Source organism: Pelodiscus sinensis, chromosome 1, assembly GCF_049634645.1.
Source record: "Pelodiscus sinensis isolate JC-2024 chromosome 1, ASM4963464v1, whole genome shotgun sequence".
Lineage (NCBI taxonomy): Eukaryota > Metazoa > Chordata > Testudines > Trionychidae > Pelodiscus > Pelodiscus sinensis.
Genome location: NC_134711.1, coordinates 237,317,003 through 237,335,736, shown reverse-complemented (window position 1 = coordinate 237,335,736; position 18,734 = coordinate 237,317,003). Strand labels below are relative to the sequence as shown.

At 43.2% G+C, this 18,734-nt stretch overlaps 1 protein-coding gene across 2 annotated transcripts in view; it reads right to left on the bottom strand.

Moving 5' to 3' along the window:
- The window catches only part of GRTP1 (growth hormone regulated TBC protein 1), a 53,585-nt gene extending 35,595 nt beyond the window's left edge, over positions 1–17,990 (bottom strand). The window contains exons 1-4 of one of the 2 annotated variants that reach the window (XM_075918546.1): positions 17,569–17,988; positions 16,867–17,031; positions 14,725–14,876; positions 6,636–6,794 (exon numbers count right to left, since the gene is read on the bottom strand). In XM_075918546.1, the coding sequence (XP_075774661.1) occupies positions 6,636–6,794; positions 14,725–14,876; positions 16,867–16,898 (343 nt within the window). In that variant the 5' untranslated portion in view covers positions 16,899–17,031; positions 17,569–17,988. Of the gene's footprint in view, positions 1–6,635; positions 6,795–14,724; positions 14,877–16,866; positions 17,032–17,568 lie in introns of both variants that reach the window. The other variant, XM_075918544.1, reaches the window with a different exon arrangement.
- Positions 17,991–18,734: the final 744 nt, after the last annotated feature.

Below are 18,734 nucleotides of genomic sequence, written 5' to 3'. Positions count from 1 at the left end.
ATTTAAAAGGACAACAGAGCAACTTCACTTTGATGCTGTTTAATACCCAAGGCCACACTAAATTATTTAAATATAACCAAAATGTATGAGTCAAATATAAGCAACAAAATTGAAGTCTAACTTCCCATGCAGATATATGCCTAACCTCCTTACAGTCTAGGAAATATTTCCCATCTTATCTGCTTTTCCTGCTTAAAGAAAACAATTTGTTATGAAAAAGACTTCTATGATAAAAGCTTAAACTGGGAACAGCCATGAGAAGAAAACCCCTAAAAAACCATGGCTTGTGCTACAAAATTCACAGCCAAGATAAACTGATTGCTCTAATCACCACTTTTCCATTTAAAGTCAGTCAGTTATGGAGTGGTAGGACAGGGAAACATTTATAAATCACTTCCCGTGTACATTTTTTTAAAAGGAAAACCAACAGTCATTAACAGGCGTCTGTGACAATCTGGTAGTCACAGGCTACAGAAAACTTGCTTTGTCTCTGTTGGTAGAAATAACAGGATGATATCTACGTAAGCAGAAAATTAAAAAAACCTTCTACAAAAATAAAGTTACAATAAAATGTGTACACACTACATTCTACATTAATGACTACTAATTTAGGATCAGGTTAATATCCAAAGAACCAAGGTAAAGATTCTGGCTTGCTGACTTATGAGCACTCTTCCTCTGTCTATGCTAAGAAGGGTGACCACATTTCTCAATACCTATTCTCTTAGGGTATGTCTACACAAAGTTAATTCGAAATAACAGCCGTTATTTCAAATTAACTTTTCTAGAGTCTACACAGCCAAACTGGTATTTCGAAATTAATTTGAAATAGCAGCATGCTTATTTCGAATTTGGTAAACCTCATTCCACAAGGAATAATGCCAAATTCGAAATAGCTAAATCAAAATAAGCACTGTGTAGACGCTTATTTCAAAATAGGGGGCCTCCAGCCCCTTCCAGGGTGCCCTGGTGGCCACTCTGGGCACACAGGAAAACTCTTCTGCTTCCCGCCCCAGCCCCGGAGCCCTTAAAGGGGTAGACTCTGGCCACAGTGCCTGTGCCAGCTGCAAGCCTGCCATTACAGAGCCAGCAGTCCATGCACCTGGCACAGCATGAGCCAGCAGCCCAGTGGCACCCAGCCCTCCACCGCTCCCCAGGAGCAGGCTAGCAGCTCCCAGGAGCCTGCCAGGGGCCGCAAAAGGCGGGCGCCTTCCTGGTCTAGTGCGGAGATTGTGGACCTCACTGAGGTTTGGGGGGAGGCCTCCAATGTTCACGATCTCCGCACTAGACACAGGAACACGGCCGTCTACAGGCAGATGGCTGACAGCCTGGTCACCAAAGGCCACATGCACACCCAGGAGCAGATGTGCCTGAAAATAAAAGAGCTGCGACAGGCCTATGCCAGGGCCTCAGGGGGAAGCTCCCAATCAGGGGCTGACCCAGACCCCTGCCCGTATTACGATGCCCTAGACCGCATCCTGGGGGGGGGGTCAGACGGTCCGGGCCCCCCAGGTGGTCATCGACCCTGGGGCAGAGGGCCCTGCCCATGACACCCGGGAGGAGGACGACGGCGGCCAGGAGCCGCAGAAGCCTGGAGCGAGTGTACCCCGCACCAAGCCATCCCAGCAAGCCTGTTGCCAGTGTCATCTGAGGCCAGGGAAGCCTCGACATGTGAGTGCCAGCACTGTCCCCTTATGCAGGGCGGGGGAGACCAGGGACCGCGCCCGTGAGCCTTGCTGACTACGGAGCACGCAGCAACCTGTGCATGTGCCGTGCCACCCTGGGCATGTGGCCCCAGCTGGCTGTCACACAGGGGCCCTGGCCTATTACCCACATGCATGTATGTATGTATGAAGGCACATGACATGCTCCTAACCCTGGGGAGGGACACTGCATGATGCTCTCCCTCCACAAGCCCCCTCTACGCAGAGGCAGGGCACATCTCCCCTTTCCCCCTGCACACGCACACACTATATACAGCAGAGGGGCCAGCTCACACTCCGGAGATAACAGGATATGATGGTGCTGGCACCTGCTGTCCTCGCCTTGCATAGGGGGGCTGGGCTTCACCCACTGTGTCCATAGGGAGAACTGACCACTTCTCGTGTTTGTCCACAGCTGCAGCAGCTGTGAATGCAGGGCGTACCACCCCGCCCAGGACATCCGCCCGCATCCGAGCCCTCAGCAGGCTGACCCAGAACCTGAAGTACCACCAGCGGCAGCACCTGGAGCTCCTGCAAAGGCAGGTCCTCTGCCAGGAGCACTGGGTGCAAGAAGACCTGCAGCTGCGGTGGGAGAGCTTGCGGGAGCTGCTTGACCAGGGGCGTGCCATCCGCGACCACCTGTAGACCCTGGTGCAGAGATTACTGCCTGCTGTTGCTCCAGCCCCTGTGACCGCCCGAGCTATCACTCCTCCTCCCACTCCTGCTCCTGCTCCCCTCCTGCTTCTTCCTTCCCCTCCACCCCACCTTCGAAATAATGCTGTAGTGTAGACATACCCTTAGTTGTCACATCTCTTGTGAAAATACTTAGTGTGAAAGCTTTTCCACCACACAGATAATCCATATTTTACTAAATCACAATTCCATAGACGAAATCACATTTTTCCAATCAAGTGCAATATAAAATCTTGCTGCTAACGATACAAAAAATGAATTTGTTCTATTTAAATGTTGATCATTTACTGGGGCATTAAGCAATCAAGTTAAGAAATCTATAGGATGCTGGAGTTTAATAAGGAGTAATGGGCTTAAAGTGCAGCAGGGGAGGTTTAGATTGGACATTAGGAAAAAATTCCTAACTGTCAGGGTGGTCTAATCTTGGAATAAATTGCCAAGGGAGGTGGTGGAATCTCCCTCTCTGGAGATATTTAAGAACAGGTTAGATAGACATCTGTCAGGGATGGTGTAGACGGAGGTTGGTCCTGCCTTGAGGGCGAGGGGCTGGACTCGATGACCTCTCGAGGTCCCTTCCAGTCCTATTATTCTATGATTCTATGAATAAATGAATTATGATTAGATGACAAAAGTACTCTTTGGAAGTTGTTGGAGCTGACATTTCAGATATGGTATTTCCCCTTTAGTTATGTAAAAAAAAAATTTTTCAGAAGCTGATCCAAACAAATGTATTTCTTGTACAACTCGAAGAAGGGCCCTTCTCCAAAGTTAAAGTGTCAACTCAAATTTATTTTTCATTGCTATAGCAGATTTTACAACAGAGGTAGGGGAAATTTGCCTGATTTTATGTAGGATTTTAACACATCACATTATATTTAGCAACAACTATATTAGTAGTTCTCAAACTGTAGGTGGGGATCCCAAAGTGGGTTGTAATCCCCTTTGAGTGGGGTTTGCCAGGGCTGGCTTAGACTTGCTGGGGCTCAGGGCAAACACTCAAGCCCCACTACCCAGGGCTGAAGACAAAGTCTGAGGGCTTCAGCTCTCGGAAGTGGGGTTATTATAGCTCTTGCCTGGGTCTGAAGCCCTTGAGCTTCAGCTTTAGCACCCTCACCCAGGCATGCAGGCTCCTGGGGTCATGTAATTTTTATTGGCAGAAGGAGGTCACAATGCAGTGAACTTTGAGAACCCCTGAACAACCTCCTCCTGATGGCTAAGGCCTTTTAGAGTATTATAGAATATTATACGATGGTTTAAAAAGGAACCAAGGTTGAATAGCTAAAGTATCAGTGAGAGTATAGAATGTACCTGCCTTTTCTTGACAGGTTTATACCAATAATAAAGACTGTAAGTTTTCCAGAAGGATGTATAAAAACTTCATATCCAAGACAGAATTAAAAAAAAAAAATCAGCTAATTTAGTTTTTTCCTGCATTCACATGGGAAGGCAACATTTAACCCTTTTAAAAAAGACCTACAATTTGAAAATAAGAACTGGAATACATTTGACAAGGCAGTAAAGATAAAGAACCCAGTATGAAAATAGACAGTTAAGCCCCGATCCTGCAATGAGCTCCACAGAGTCAGATGCTGCCCAAAGGGCTGAGGGTCAAAAAGCTGAGGGGGAGGGGCGTATGTTGGGAAGAGGCTAGGAGCCCTCTGTAATCTGTTTCTAGTAAATGTTCTAAGGCACATTTTTAAAAATTAAATACTTATGCTTTAATAATATAAGATGGTAAATTAATGCGGATATCAAATGTAGGATGCAAATCAGCTAATTCCTTCCTCGATTTACTTCTTTGCTGAAATCCTGATGAGAAAATTTCTCTGTTGTTCTCTCATCATTATAGCATTTTGACACCTCACTCAGATATAAGCATTTCTTCCTCCACTGCAGTACTACCAATCACATGCATTCAAAAATCATTAGTTCAGCCCTTAAAATCAGGAGCTTTTAAATATAAGTTTGAGGTTCTTTGTTTCCTAAATTTTGTTATTTTAATAACTGAAATGGCATTTAGCTGAAGCCAAATATGAATCTGCAAAATTGACAGGAATACAAAGTTTCATTAAATTTAAAGTTGTGTATAATCTTAATTCTTCTCTATTTTCTCCTGCATTATCACATATGGCCTTGTAATTATTTCCTTTCTAGACACTTTTTCCTATGGTCTTTGGCTTATTCTCTTCTCTCCTTTTTACATCTCCACAGGGATAAGAGACCACATAGCATGGCTACCACTGGCCTGGATCAGTTGACTTGGGCTTGGGCTAAGGCCCTAAATATTGTTGTACAGGCGGTCAGACTCAGCCTGGCAAAGCACTCAATCCTGTTTTTTCAGTTCCTCATTCTCTTATTCACTATTAATTTTAAATCCCAAGATCTCCAGTTCTCCCTGTCGGTCTTTTCCTCCCTCTAGTGGGTCTTCCAAATCCTTATTTCTTCCTATAACTCACTTGTATTCCCTTTCCCCTCATTCCAGCACAGCACTGTGTTTCACAGACTGACTTAACCAGTCACCTGCTGTCCTGGTGAGATCCTGGTTTTATTGCCTAGTATTGCAGAGAGATTGTGCTCTCTGCCTTTGTTCTCTAGGCCAGTGGTTTTCACACTATGGATTGTGAGCCAGTACTGAGTCATGGAATGCCAAGCACTAGGTCTCATTTCTGCAGGGTGATCAGGTGACCAGTGGGGGTGTTAAGGCAAAGTACCTGCCTGTCCTGGCACCACAAACTGGGCTGTGCACTGGAGATGGCTGGCAACAGGCCTGACTCCTAAGTGGTGGTGGGGGGAGCACACAGGGCTCCTGCGCACTACCCCTACCCCGAACACTAGCTCTGCACTCCCATTGCCTGGAAATGTGCTGCTTTCTGCTTCTGGGTCATATTTTGTAGCACCAGGAGAGGCAGGAAGCCGGTCTTAGCACCCATGTTCATCAGGAGCCACTCAAGGTTAGCCCCTGCTGCATAGCCCTGATGCCCCCAAAGTCAGAGCCCCCTGCTTCACCCCAAAGCTCTCATCTGCCCCATCCCAGAGCCCACACTCCAGTCAAATTATGTTGGCTTGTAGGCATCAGCAATTTTTTTTCAACTGGGTCACGAGGGGAAAAAAAAAGTTTGAAAAATCACTGTTCTAGGCCACGAGTGAAGCGGGCCTTCGACAATCATTTTAGTTGCTCCCTCTTCACAACCCTAAACTGCAGCTCACATTTCAGCATAGGTATACAGAAGCCTGATGATTTCTAGTCAGGACATTCTTCCTGCAGGAGTCTGGAGATGCATCTTCCAAAATGCCTTACTCAGGTATGTAATTCCAAACTCCCACAAAATGCAGCTACTATTCAGTTTTTTAAAAAAAAAATCAATAGTTGGGGAGGGGGGAAGGCTATTTGGCTAAGAACACAGTTAAGTCAGGTACCCATTTCTAAGATAAAATTTGGTACAACCCCAACTTAAATCACCCAATACTTTCAAGAGTCATGAAAAAAAATTCCTAATGTATCAGTCATCCTAACAAAACAACTCTACAGCTGTGCTGACACTGTGGATGGCAGTGCACAGCAATCACAAAACTGTGTCTATTTGTGTCAGCTTTTTCATAAAAATGTCATCATTACAGTTGGATCATTCTGCACATTAAGGCTATGTCTAAACTACATTCCTTTTTCGAAAGAGGAATGTAAATGAGCCCAATCGAAAATTCAAATGAAGCGCGGATTTACAAATCTCGCACTTCATTTGCATATCATGTGAGTGCTTTTTCGAAAAAGAGTTTTTCGAAAAAGAAACCGTCGTCTAGACAAGGTTCTTTATTAAAAAAAAAAAAAAAACCTTTTTCGAAAGAACCCATACACCTCATTTTTTCGAAAAAGCACTCTCATGTGATTATGCAAATTAAGTGTGAGATTTGTAAATCTGCACTTCATTTGAATTTTTGATTGGGCTCATTTACATTCCTCTTTCGAAAAAGGAATGTAGTTTAGACGTGCCCTAACTAACCACAATCTACTTAATTACACTCACTGCCACCCATTCATTTTAAATTTAGGAGCACTGTTGAGTCTGAAGAGTGCTACTATTACAGAGTTTGTGGCTATTCTAGTTTGCACATTAATCATCATTTAATCACTACTCAACATTTACAGAAACACAGCTGTATTGCGACACATACATAATTTAATCTGTCACTCTTGCTTTATAACACAGTTACTGACTGTATGTATAAACATTAAAACATAACCTGTCTTGATTGCTTCCACCAGCATGTCATTTTTCTCTCCCTCAAGTAGTTTATTATAGTATCCAGCGTTTTGTTCCATGTTGGCCTGGGCTCCACTTACAATCATCCAGATCAGTGCACGATGCTCATTGGGAATGCCTTTCCTGATATATCTCTTCACTGCAATGCAACAAAACAAAACATTATTTTTCTTCTGGAAATAAATAGGAAGTTGAGAGGTTCTAGGAGAACTCTTGACAAGCATTCATTGATCATCCTGCTCCCTCCTTCCTCCTCCGTGCAAGAGGCCAAAAGTGAAGTCAAACATTTAGAATTACTTATTGAGCAGATTTCAGTGACCAAAATACACTGTACCCAGCGTCAAAGAACAGTACAAAGTACAAACATACACACCCAAAACTTCAATCTCTACTCCCACAAAACACACAATTAAGCAGGTGGTTTCTAGTGACTCCACAGATTCCTCAGAGCCGTCCTTTTCTACAAGCTTAATGTATTCATACTACAATAAGAGTGAATTACTAGGAGTTGAACACTATCCCATACATTAGGATTTTAATTTTTCCACTCCTCCTTTATTGTGATGTCCTCTTGCATACAGATTTGAAAATAAAATGGGTTTTCCCATTGATTTATTTTTTCCGTTTGCAAATATTGATTTTTCTTCTTTCCCTGCACTTCTAACAGAGCTTGACATTGTGTGTTTTTTTGTTTACTTGTTTATATATTAGAATCACTGAAGATGTTAGCATGACACTAGGATTAGGATCTGGCAATTGACTAGTAGTGGTGCAAAACTCTGCAGTAGAAACACTAGATACCCCCCATGCACTTTTTGGTCATTCAGAGCTACTGGCTACTGTCTGAATGACCCTGCTGGAGTGTCAGAAGGATTGAGAGAAAAACAATTGATTTTTTTCACATACTAGCTGGAGAGGTTTTTTGCTTTTTAATCCAGATCAATTCCCCCACCCCACCTTCTACTATCAGATACTTACCACATTAATGGATAGGGTAGGTTTAAACTACATGCCCATGCCAGTATCCTTTTAATATATCTTCACTGTGTTAACACACACACATAAGCATAAGCAATATGGATACAAGCTTGAAGGAAAATTCATTACTTTAGCTGTTCCTGTGTTAATTACCCCCTAGGAAAGGCATGTGAATACCCACAAACACCTACTGCTTGAAAGTGGTATTCGTAAAATACTGACTATATCATTTAAAAAAACACTGAATTGTGAAGCTCAGGAAACACTGCCGATACATAGATTGTACTACCTGGTTTCTAATGATTACCCCTGCCTAAGCCAAGTGGTATGTTTAGGTATATTCATGCCCTAAAAGTGTACTCACTTGTTTTGCATTTTACTCACTTGTTAGGTTGAGGATTATTTGGTTTTATCATAATGAATATTATGCCTTTTTCTTTAAAGGATTATTCCAAAAATGTACTTCCCCTTGTAACTGGACCCCTCCTGGCATAACTATTTACTCTGAAAGCATTGCCAGCATCAGACATGAATCTAAGTCAAATGTAAGAAGCAGGAACAAGCCTTTGACTTTGGTATCCAGTACAAGGGAACAGCAGCCCTGCAGCTTAACATACACTCATTACTCCTCAGTGTCATTGTCCTCGTGACAAGAGATGTCCTTGGGCTTTCAATAAGAAAGCAAAGATATTAAGCAAGGTCATATGGGAATAAAGGATACACTGTTGACCACATCCCCCAAAATCAGTTATAAAGAGGCCAAATCTCCTGTAAGCACCAAAACCTTTTTATAGCATTGACTCCCTCCCTCATTATAATGCCTAACAATGGATTTTAAAACAACAAACTGCCCACTATAATCTGAGAGAAAGCTAGCCTACAGAAGTGACACAGGAGCTCCAAAAAGGAAGATTAGTTATAATTTTCCAAAATATAGTTCAGTTTTCTACAGCAGGTTGGCTGGATTGCCAGCCAGTTGGCCAGCCACTCTTTCCTCAAAATAAGAAAAACAAGAACATTTCACTGCATGATTTCTCTTTCCTCACCCAACTCAGGCCACGTCTCCACTTGTGGGAAGATCAACACTGCAGCAATCAATCTTCCCACATTCGATTTAGCACCTGTAGTAAAGACCCACTAAATGGAATGCTGACAGCACCCCTGTCAGCAATGGTATCCCACTCCTTCCGAGCACTAAGGTAAGTCAATGGGAGCATTTCTCCCGTTGAACTCCTGCTGTGAGGACAGCGCCGAAGCTCAGCTTAAGGTATGTCATCTCCAGCTACGTTTTTTTATGTAGCTTGAATTGCCTACCATAAGCTGACCTTTTGGGCCTGGCCTCTGACTACCTACTAACCCAAAGTTCTGTTCCCACAAATTATTCCAGATGAGCAGGCTCCCACAAACTTTCACGTTTAGTGACACACGTGGTGTCACTTGTGTGAATAGCAGTACATATATCCGTTTTAAAGTGAGCCTATCCATGGTATAATAAAGGAAAAATCCTTTAATCAAACTATGTTGTCTGTATAACACACTAGTGAAAGGAAGCTGCCAATCCAGTCTGGTTTTTTAAAAATGAGTGTAAAGTAGTTCCAGTACCGCACTTGCCTCTGGATTCCCATGCCAGTTTTTGTGGCTTTACATTTATGAATATATTTTCCCCTCAGTAACAGGATAAAGGGTCCACACAAAAGCCAGGGAAACAGAGTAAGTACTGCCCAATGCCCAAAGTAAGTGCAATGAAAAAAAATACAGTATTTCTCCAGCATTGGGCAGTACTTATAACAACAACCTATAAGAGAACTAAGTCAGAAATGCACTTTAAGTTGACAGCATTCCCTTCATGGTATAATTTTCACATTCACTCAGAAAACTCCTATTTCCTTGGTCTATAGACAGACGTGTTTTTGTATAGCGTGACAAATTATGTCCCTCTATGGTGTGATATTAAGCAAAGTCATGTGGGAATGAAGTAATTAAAAACAAAAAAAGACTTGTTTCATCCAAAAATATTATCTAAGTTCCAGTATGAAGTATTTCATATTTGGAGCACATTTCTGCATGTAAAAAAAAATTAAATTTAAGTGTTGAGGAATTAGCACATACATTAGAGAGAAATATACCCTAAAACACAGCTACGGTCAGGAGATCAAGATATGGAATTTTAAGTTTCTTATTTTATTATAAAAATATCACACACAAAAAAAGTGGATTGTGTGTACATTTGGCAGTCAAGTGATAGGCAAGCCAGAGATGGGAAACTGTTTATATATTCTTTTGTCACATCTTTATTTCTCTCTCGCCACATAAACTCTCACCACTCCCCATGATTTATACTCAAAATAAATATGTTCCTGTTGTTTGATTTTCCAGTACCTTCTCTAAGTACTATGATTTATTTGGTCTGTTACCCTGCAAAGAAGACTGAAGAAGTTTAAAGCTGTATTTAGGTCAGTGTTTCTCAAAGTGGTCCACGGACCCACTCTAAGAAAGCTGCTAACTAGCCACTTCTGTTTGTTTATTTACCGGGTTCCATTGGCTGCAGTTTGCTGTTTGCAGTCAAGGGGAGCCATGAGAAACAGTAGCCCCGTCCTGTCAATGGAGCTTCATGGCTGTGGAGCTGGTAAATAAACAAACAGAAGGAGCCAGTTAGCAGCTCTCTTGGAGTGGGTCCACAGACCACTTTGAGAAACAATGATTTAGGTCAGGGGCGGGGAACCAAAGGCCCAGGGGCCAGACGTAATCCCCGGCTTGCCTGGATCCAGCTCTTGAGGCTCGGGACTCCCTGCCTCGCACTGGGGTCTGAGCAAACAAAATCTTCCTGCCTGAGCCCCCCCCTTCCCTCGAGAGACAGAGACACAGACACACAGACAAAGACAAAGAGAGAGAGTCAGTCTCTCTCTCTGTTTTGTTTTGTGCTTCTCACTTGTTCACTTGTGTGTGGCCCTTGACCGATTTTTCTGTGAGACAGTGGTCCCTGAGCCAAAAAAAGATTCCCCACCTTAAAGTTACAAACTAACATGGCTATCCCTTTGAGGCTTTTTAGGTATATAGAGACAGTGAAAGTGAAATTAACAAAGGTTAAACAGGAACAAAATCAAAAATGGCAGAAATGAAGACAACTGAAGGAATTTCTTCATGCAAAGTAAAAAGAAAAAAACTTTCAGAACTGACAACCAAACACAGGAATTGAAGCAGCAATTGTTTTGACAATCAGACAAGCACTTAGGTCACATACACATAAAGGACACAAACAACAGAACACTTGGTGTCTTTTCAAGTTGTAATGAAACTATCACTTTATATAATTTCCTCATTTAGTTCTTGAAAAATAATGGGTACAACAGCACGACTAAGTGGAACAATAAACAACAGCCCATGCCTTTTATAGAGGACATTTTAAAAGTTACTCTACCTCACTTGAAAATTATTAGAAGAAAAATTGAAACTGTGTCCAAACACCTCACATCTGATCATACTATATCTAGTCTGGACAACAAGCTACAAAGAGGAAATATAACACTGATGGGTGGAACCAAACCTGAGACACTCTGGAGCTTAGTGCATCAGCCTCTACTGCTTGAGCTGAAAGCTAGCTGGCTCTCAGCAAAGGCAGCAGAGCAGTGGTCACCAACCAGTAGCTTGGGCTCTACTGGTAGATTTGGAGTCTGACAGGTGATCTTCACTAGTTTGGCCAAGAGGCTATCAAGTGCCAGCACTTCAGCTCCCTCTCCCCCCATGGTTGCTCATCTACTGCCCTTTGCCTTGGAGCTGCCCCTCCCCTTGCAAGCCTCCTGCTTTCTGTTCAGGGTAAGGGAGGAAGAAGAAGGGTGCTGATGTCAAGGTGCCCCCTCCCACTTTATCCTTTCTCCACAGAGAAGAGAGGGGGCACAACAGGACTTTGGATGGAGTTTGCTGGCTGCTTTAGGGAGTGGGCCAGGGCCAGGGCCAGGGCCAGGGCCAGGGCGAGCCTGCCTTAGCCCCACTACATCACCGACCAGGAGCCACCTGGGGTATGCAGTGCCCAGCTGGAGCCCACATCCCAAACTCCTATGTTAGTCGTGAACCCCCTCCTGCATTCCAAGCCCCTTCCTGGCCCTGAGCACCCCTGTATCCAGAGCCTGCACCTAGAACCCCTCCTACATCCCAACTGCCTGCCCCAAGCTCAGCTCAGAGCCCCACACACACTCCAGATCCCTTAATCCAAGACCAGAGCCCACACCCCAACCCTCTGCCCCAGCCTGATGAAAGTGAGTGAGGATGGGCAAGAGAGGCAGAATGGCGTGAGCAGGGGTGGGGCCTTGGGAGAAGAGGCACAAAGGAGATGGGGCAAGAGTATTTATATTTGAGGTAGATCTTGGATTGCACTTAAATTCAAAAAGTGATCTCGTGCTCAAAAAAGGTTGGAGAACACTGCAGTAGAGAAATCTCATTCTCTCTCTCTCTCTCCAAGTGGTCTAAGTGCCACTACATGGGATAGCACACCACACTCAGAAGGCATGTGGGTTACATAATAATTGTTTCTGTATGTCTACCAAACTGCAGAACCTTTTCCAGCCCACAGCAGCTCAGTGGCATTTATATCAGAAGGCTGATGAAGTACTTATTGGAAAATTTCTGCCACCAGATGTTTCCAGCAGCAAGTAGATTATTTCAATTTCCTACACGGGCACATTGTAGGTGGGAATTAAAGTAACTTTCCATGGTCGTGTAAGACTCTAGTATTGCACCTCCGGTGCTTGTTGATCACAGGACTTGAGACAATATAAATCACAGCAGCTGAAGAGATTACAGCAGAAATCAGAGCACATGGCAGAGAAATGGGGGCAGGGAGGAATTTGTCAAGTAATGGAGTGTGAATGAAAGAGAAAAAAGAAGAGCACGAAGTGAAACAAGGTGTGAAGCAAGAAGTGAAAGAGGAAAAGCAAGAAGACAGCAAGACTGAAATAGTTAGGACAAGGTGAGGAGCAAGGTAAAGGGAGGGATAGCAAATAATGGATGAAGAAAGCAAATGGAATGATGGCCAACATTCATGACCCATCTTTCTGGAGCTCTGATCAAGGATAACAGGATATACAGCACAACTGTTGTTAAAACACCCTAATTAGTTGTCTTTTAAGCAGAACAGAACTTTGCATGTATACATCATGTCAGACACAAGGCATCTACATGCAACAAATCAGCACACAGATATGCTGTATTTCCAAATTAGGGAATTAGCACCACAAAGTCATCCTTTCTTCCTGTTAGTATGATAGTAATTATGAGCACTTCTGAGGACATATGGGTGTAAACTGCTAAGATGATATACATTCAATGGTCCTTTGAGATCCAATAGATCTACACTATGCATTCTGAAAGAAAGGGTTTCAAATCTTCCCTGGGGAAGTAGAAAATGAGGGTGTGGATTGTGAAAGTTCTCAGAGGGTCTGTACAGAAGAGCTGCAAGTTAAACATTCCTCAGTCTGTTTGATATTATGATCAGTTTGTGCTTGGAATAGACATTATTAGTAATCAGCAATTCTGACTCCTAAAGCATCAGAGCAATGAAGCCAAAAGATGGGAGGGATGAAGGAATCAGAGATTTAATAGACTAACTTGCTACTGTTGCAATGGGATAAGTGACCCTACAGGATAAGAACATCCTCACAAACTGGCAACTACCCACATCTTTGTGTCCAGTAGGGGAATATACCTGACATGATAGGTCCTAGTATCAACACCTTGGGGCAAGTATTTATATTAATATTTTTACAGATTAAAAGTAATCTGCCACTTTCCTCTTCTAGAATTTTTAACGTTAGTAATTTGAGTGTTGCTCCAAACAGAGTATGGAAGATCTGTTATTAACTCCAAATGTATACTGTCTCAGCTCTATTGTACTCCTTTTTATTGGTCACATTTTTTCTAAAGGTGTATAAGAAAGTGCACTGTAAGCAATTCTGATTATCTTTAGTAAAAAGTTCATAACAGAAAATTTGACACAATAGACATCCAGGATCTTAAATCTCTGCTGTCATCATATTTCATGTCTTTCATCCACAAATCAGATGTAATTGAATTCTTGATATCAAAAACAGTGGCAGAGATTTTACAAAGCATGATGTAATGCGCCTTAGAACAAACACTGTAGGAAGAGCTATCATTCCTGTAGCTGCATTGCAATAACATCCCAAAATGCGAAAGCACACCTCTAAGGATTCAGGTACCATCCAAAGTCTTGTTTTACATAGGGACACTCAGGAAAATTATTCCAAATTAGTATTTGAAGTGGTTTAGTTGATTAGCAGATTAAGGCTGCTTTAATGTTTCTGCTGGGCACCATTATAAGAATTCCAAACAGAATCTCCAGAGGACAAAATGGACACATTAAGTGCAAAGGGAAAATTAAGAAGTTTACAAAGAAATTTCTCTGATTCTTTTACCTCCATTTAATTACATTTCCCAGCCCCCTCCAATTTCACATCATAGGCTTTCCTACATGGGTTATCCTGAGAGGTTTTCCTGCTTCTTGAACCAGCAATTAAGAGTTCTATCAACATCTTTTCAAATATTTGCACCTAAGCTCCTGTGTTAATTTTACTTTCTCTGTTTTTAACATTTTAATTGTGTCTTATCACATAGGTAGTGCTTTTTAACCATAAAACAACCCATATTTCATAAGTGGGGAAAAGTGAAGAACACAAAGCTAAAGCAATTTGCAAAACATCAGAGAACAAGTCATGGCTCAGCAAACTTTAGAGAAGAAACTCAGAACTCTTTATCTTAACATGTTCTGTTGCACCATACAACTATCCTTTAATGAGGTCACTTGAATACACAAACATGTAAAATATTATAAGCAATAGTAAGTTATTAAGCTGCATATAAAATAAGATTGCTCCCTTGTGAACTTTAAATCAAATTGATTACTCCTAGAACAGCAGCAAAGTTGTTTATGTATTATTACTGATTTCAGTCCTATTACTTAGAGCAGAAAAGACATTTAGTTTTGTGTTCTAAAGAATAAGTCAATTTAAATTTAAGTTGCATTCCCAATGTGGATCCATCTTCAGACCCAACAAAAAAACCACAAATATTTAACTCACCTTTTACACTTTTCTGTACACCATTATTCCGCTTAAGAAGCTTTGACCATTTTATTGCTCTTCTAGTGAGTACCACCATATATCTGGAAAAGAATTCTTCATATGACATATAATCAAAGTCTTCTGGCCTTTCAAATCCATATGGATCAACCCTACAATATAAAATAAGTTGTTGTATACCAATAAAATTTTTCCATACATATATTTTAAAATATGTAAGTATGATTTTGTAAATGAAATGGTGGTGGTATTTCTGAGAAGTAGTTATGGAAAAAAGCAAAATATTTCCCTTCCTTGTCCCCGCAAATAGACACTTCCGCATCTTTTAGAACAATGAACTGGAATGTATATAAATTATGGTCAATGCCAGAGTTCCGTGCTTTTGGCAATAGAGAGATTTAGAGCTGAAGATCTATTCTATAGATAGTTGGCTTAACCTCTGACTAATTGAAAAGAGGTTTTTCAGAAAACAGGAAAAAAAGGCTATAACAAATGCAAAGAATATACATTGCAAAGGTAAGAGTCTGTGATTCAAAGTTGAAAAAATATTTCCATTTATTCTGTGCTAATAAAAACAGATCTTAAAATTTTCTATTTTTGTAACCTTTGGTAATACCCTATTTAAAGAAAAACATTATTTCAAAAGTGACTATATAAAAATGGCCTGTCTGCCCCTTCATCAGATCTATTCCATGCAAGTGCGTTGTGTACTTATTTTATTTACAGTTAGGGATTTTTGCCTTTACAATGTTTTATTCCCATTAGCACCGAAGAACCAATGTGGCTACCAAAGAGTGAGTTGGATATAATTCTAACTATCTGAAATAGTGATAGACCCCACCGATGCAAAATGTTTTATGTGGGAGGACTGGTACATTTGTCCCATGAATGTCCATGAGTCTTTTCCACCTATGCAGAGTAGTGATGTTAAAATCCGTTTATTTAGGTAAATATGTAACTGCTGAAAATTTTCAACAGTTTCATGGTTACACACGGTGGGGAGACGGCTCCCCAGGAAGCAAGATTTTAAGTGGGGGGGAGAGGGAGAGCAGGCGTCTCTGTAGGAGCCGGTACACGCAGGGAGCCGACTTAAAAGCTGTGCATACTGGCTCCTACCTGCCCCCGTGCAGCTGCCTATGATACAGAGGCAACAGGGTGAGACAGGGGGGCCTGGTGTAACCATGAAAGGTTAACCAATGAGCACAGGCTCACTGGTTAACTGTCTACACATTTACACTTTGACATCCGTAATGCAGAGCAGCTCGCAGGATGTTAAGGCCTAAATTCCAACTGTAAGGGCAAATTCAGTTACACAAGTGCAAATTCCAACAATGGAATTCCACAGGTGTAACCATGGGAAGAGTTTGATCCACTGAATCTTTTAGTGGTGGTGATGCATGAGTCAGAAGCAGCACTACTGGATGTTCAGGCCCACTGAGTTTACAGAGCTGGCAGAAATAAGTCACCTTTCACACTCATACACACAGCATTAAAACAATGCCAGGAAACTCTTCAACTCACACATGTCAAGTTTAGGATTCTGATGGTGAAGGTGGAGAACACATTTCATAATTCAGTATGATTGTTAGGAAGCAGAAAAGAGACCAGCTGAAAAAATTACTCTGATATTCTCCTCAACAGTTAGGTAATCCAATATCTACACGCAGTGTGGCTTATCCAAAGTCCTGGGTAGTCTCCTGATTTTATAAAAGAGTATTGTTCGTTTTTAATAGAAGCTTGTATGTATGTCAAAGCCATTAATCTATTATTTTAAGAGATTCTTCGTTCCAGTGCATCACTCATGGGGTTTTTTGGAAATGGAAAGAATGACAAACCTTCCTTCTACATTTCTATTACAAACCTTCCTTCGTGTCTCTTCAATCCTCATGTACAAAGCAAACGTGATTATTGGGGAACCATCAGCATTTGTTGTTAGCCCGTAACTTCCCTTCAGAATGTGTTCAGCCTTACCAACTCCCCTCAGAATGGCATCCTTCCAAATGCTGATTTACAGCAGTTAATTTCATATTTCCAAATGTATTATCTCTAACCTTTCTAGCAACAGTTATGATCTATTAATACTATTATATAAAAGTGTTTTATTCTCCATAAAGAGATATATCTTGCAAGATAGATATTTACCCTTTATTCATTTCTTCCAAACATTCTTCCATAGGATTTGTTTTGTCCCATAAGAAACTGGAAGAAAAGATACCCCTTTGCCCAGAAAAAGTCTCTCTTTACAAGGCCTGCAGGTTGGGTGTCACGGATCCTGGGTTATTTCCTTCTTCCAACTGAGGAAATAGTCTACATATAAAAAATAGCAACCTATTTAAAAATATTTCAAATTGCTGCACCTCCTTTAAATTTTAGGGGCATTCAAGATTTTCTACGGAGAGAAAATCTCAACAGGACGCATGAGAAAGAGGCTTTTGAGTGTTCATTCTCAGTTTTGGTTTGGTCTGTTTGGGACGCTTGAGCCATTTAACCCAGGGAGCTGCAGTACTGTATAGCGCACAATATACGTTTATAGCCCTCCCTGAGTGAGAACACGGGCTTAGCCAAGCCAGTGAAAATGTTTTTACCGAGTATTAAGGGAAATCTCCACGGGGCTGTGGCAATGGGAACCGGGGCAATGTTGATCAGTAAGTAAAATTGCCATTTCTTTGGAAAACACCCACCACAGCCGCTCTTCGGCACAGAACCGGCCAGCGTCCTCAGCTCGAACCGGGACGTACCCTGCTCTGCCCGCGCCTACCCCCAACCCAGCGGGCAGAGCAGGGTAGCGCCAGGGAGTGAGAATTAACAAGGAAACGAGACCCCCCTCCCGCCAGCCATGCGTACCTGGCAATGCCGGCCCCCGCCTCCCGCGCGCCTCCTCCGCCCTGATCCATGGCCCGGCGGCGCTCGGGGCTTCTCCCGCCGCAGCGACTGTCCCGCGCCGCGCTGGCCCGGCGGCCCTGGCACTAGCGGCGCGTGCGGAGCGGAGCCTCCCTCAGCGCGAGCAGCGGCCGCGCCGCCTCCTCGGGACCGGCCCCATCCTGCGCAGAAGGCTCCGAAGTTCAGTCCCGGGGCGCCGAGAGCCCGCGCGTGGCTCCCCTGCCAGAGGCTCCGCGCAGTGGCCAGGCGGCACCGTCCCTCCTGCCCACCTGGGCGGCTGCTGCTCCTCCCCGGGGCAGCCCGGGTCTCCGGTGACTCCGCCTCACCTGCTCCCGCTCCTGCTCCCTCCCCGCCAGCGGCGGCGGCTGCTGCTTTTTCCCTCTTACTCCTGAGCCTCGGAGAGAAAGAGGCGGGGTCCGGACTCCGCCCCGCTGACTCCTGTGCAGCCGGCCAGGAGCACAGCGGGCGCAGCAGCCTCTTCCCGCCACCCCGCCCGCACTCGGGGCCCAGCCTCCCCTGGCAGGGTCGAGCTCACACCCTGGGCAAGAGGGATCCTGGGGCCACTTCAGTGGCCTAGACAGGTGTTATAAGGCAGAGGGAGACATTATTCACCTTAACCTCTAAGGACATGAGGAGAAGCAATGAGCCTACATTGCAGCCAAAGGACTTAGGTTGGGTGTTTGGGGGGAAAAAAGTCCTGTCAGAGGTTAAGCACTGGAATAAATTGCCTAGGGAGATTGTGGAATCGTCATTATTGGACATTTTTAAGAGCAGCTGAGACAAACACCTGTCAGGGAGGATCTAGATAGTGCGTGATGTTGTCGTGAGTAAGGGGCCTGCACTAGATGACCTCTGAAGGTCTCTTCTAGACCTGTGATTCCATGATGGGGATTAGGGCTGAGCCCAAGTGACAAGGGATTGTCCGGCAAAGGGAGGGAATTCTGTAATAGGCCTTACGCCACTAGAGAGAAAAACAAAACTCTCACCACTAAGCACCTGATCACTTTATGCCATTTCCCTAAGGACTTTATGTTAAACACTCTCATTTTTGACCCCTGGTTTCCCCTTACTTCAGACCCACTACTGCTGCTCTGGCCTATCAGTGGCCAATTTCCAACATATAGGATTGG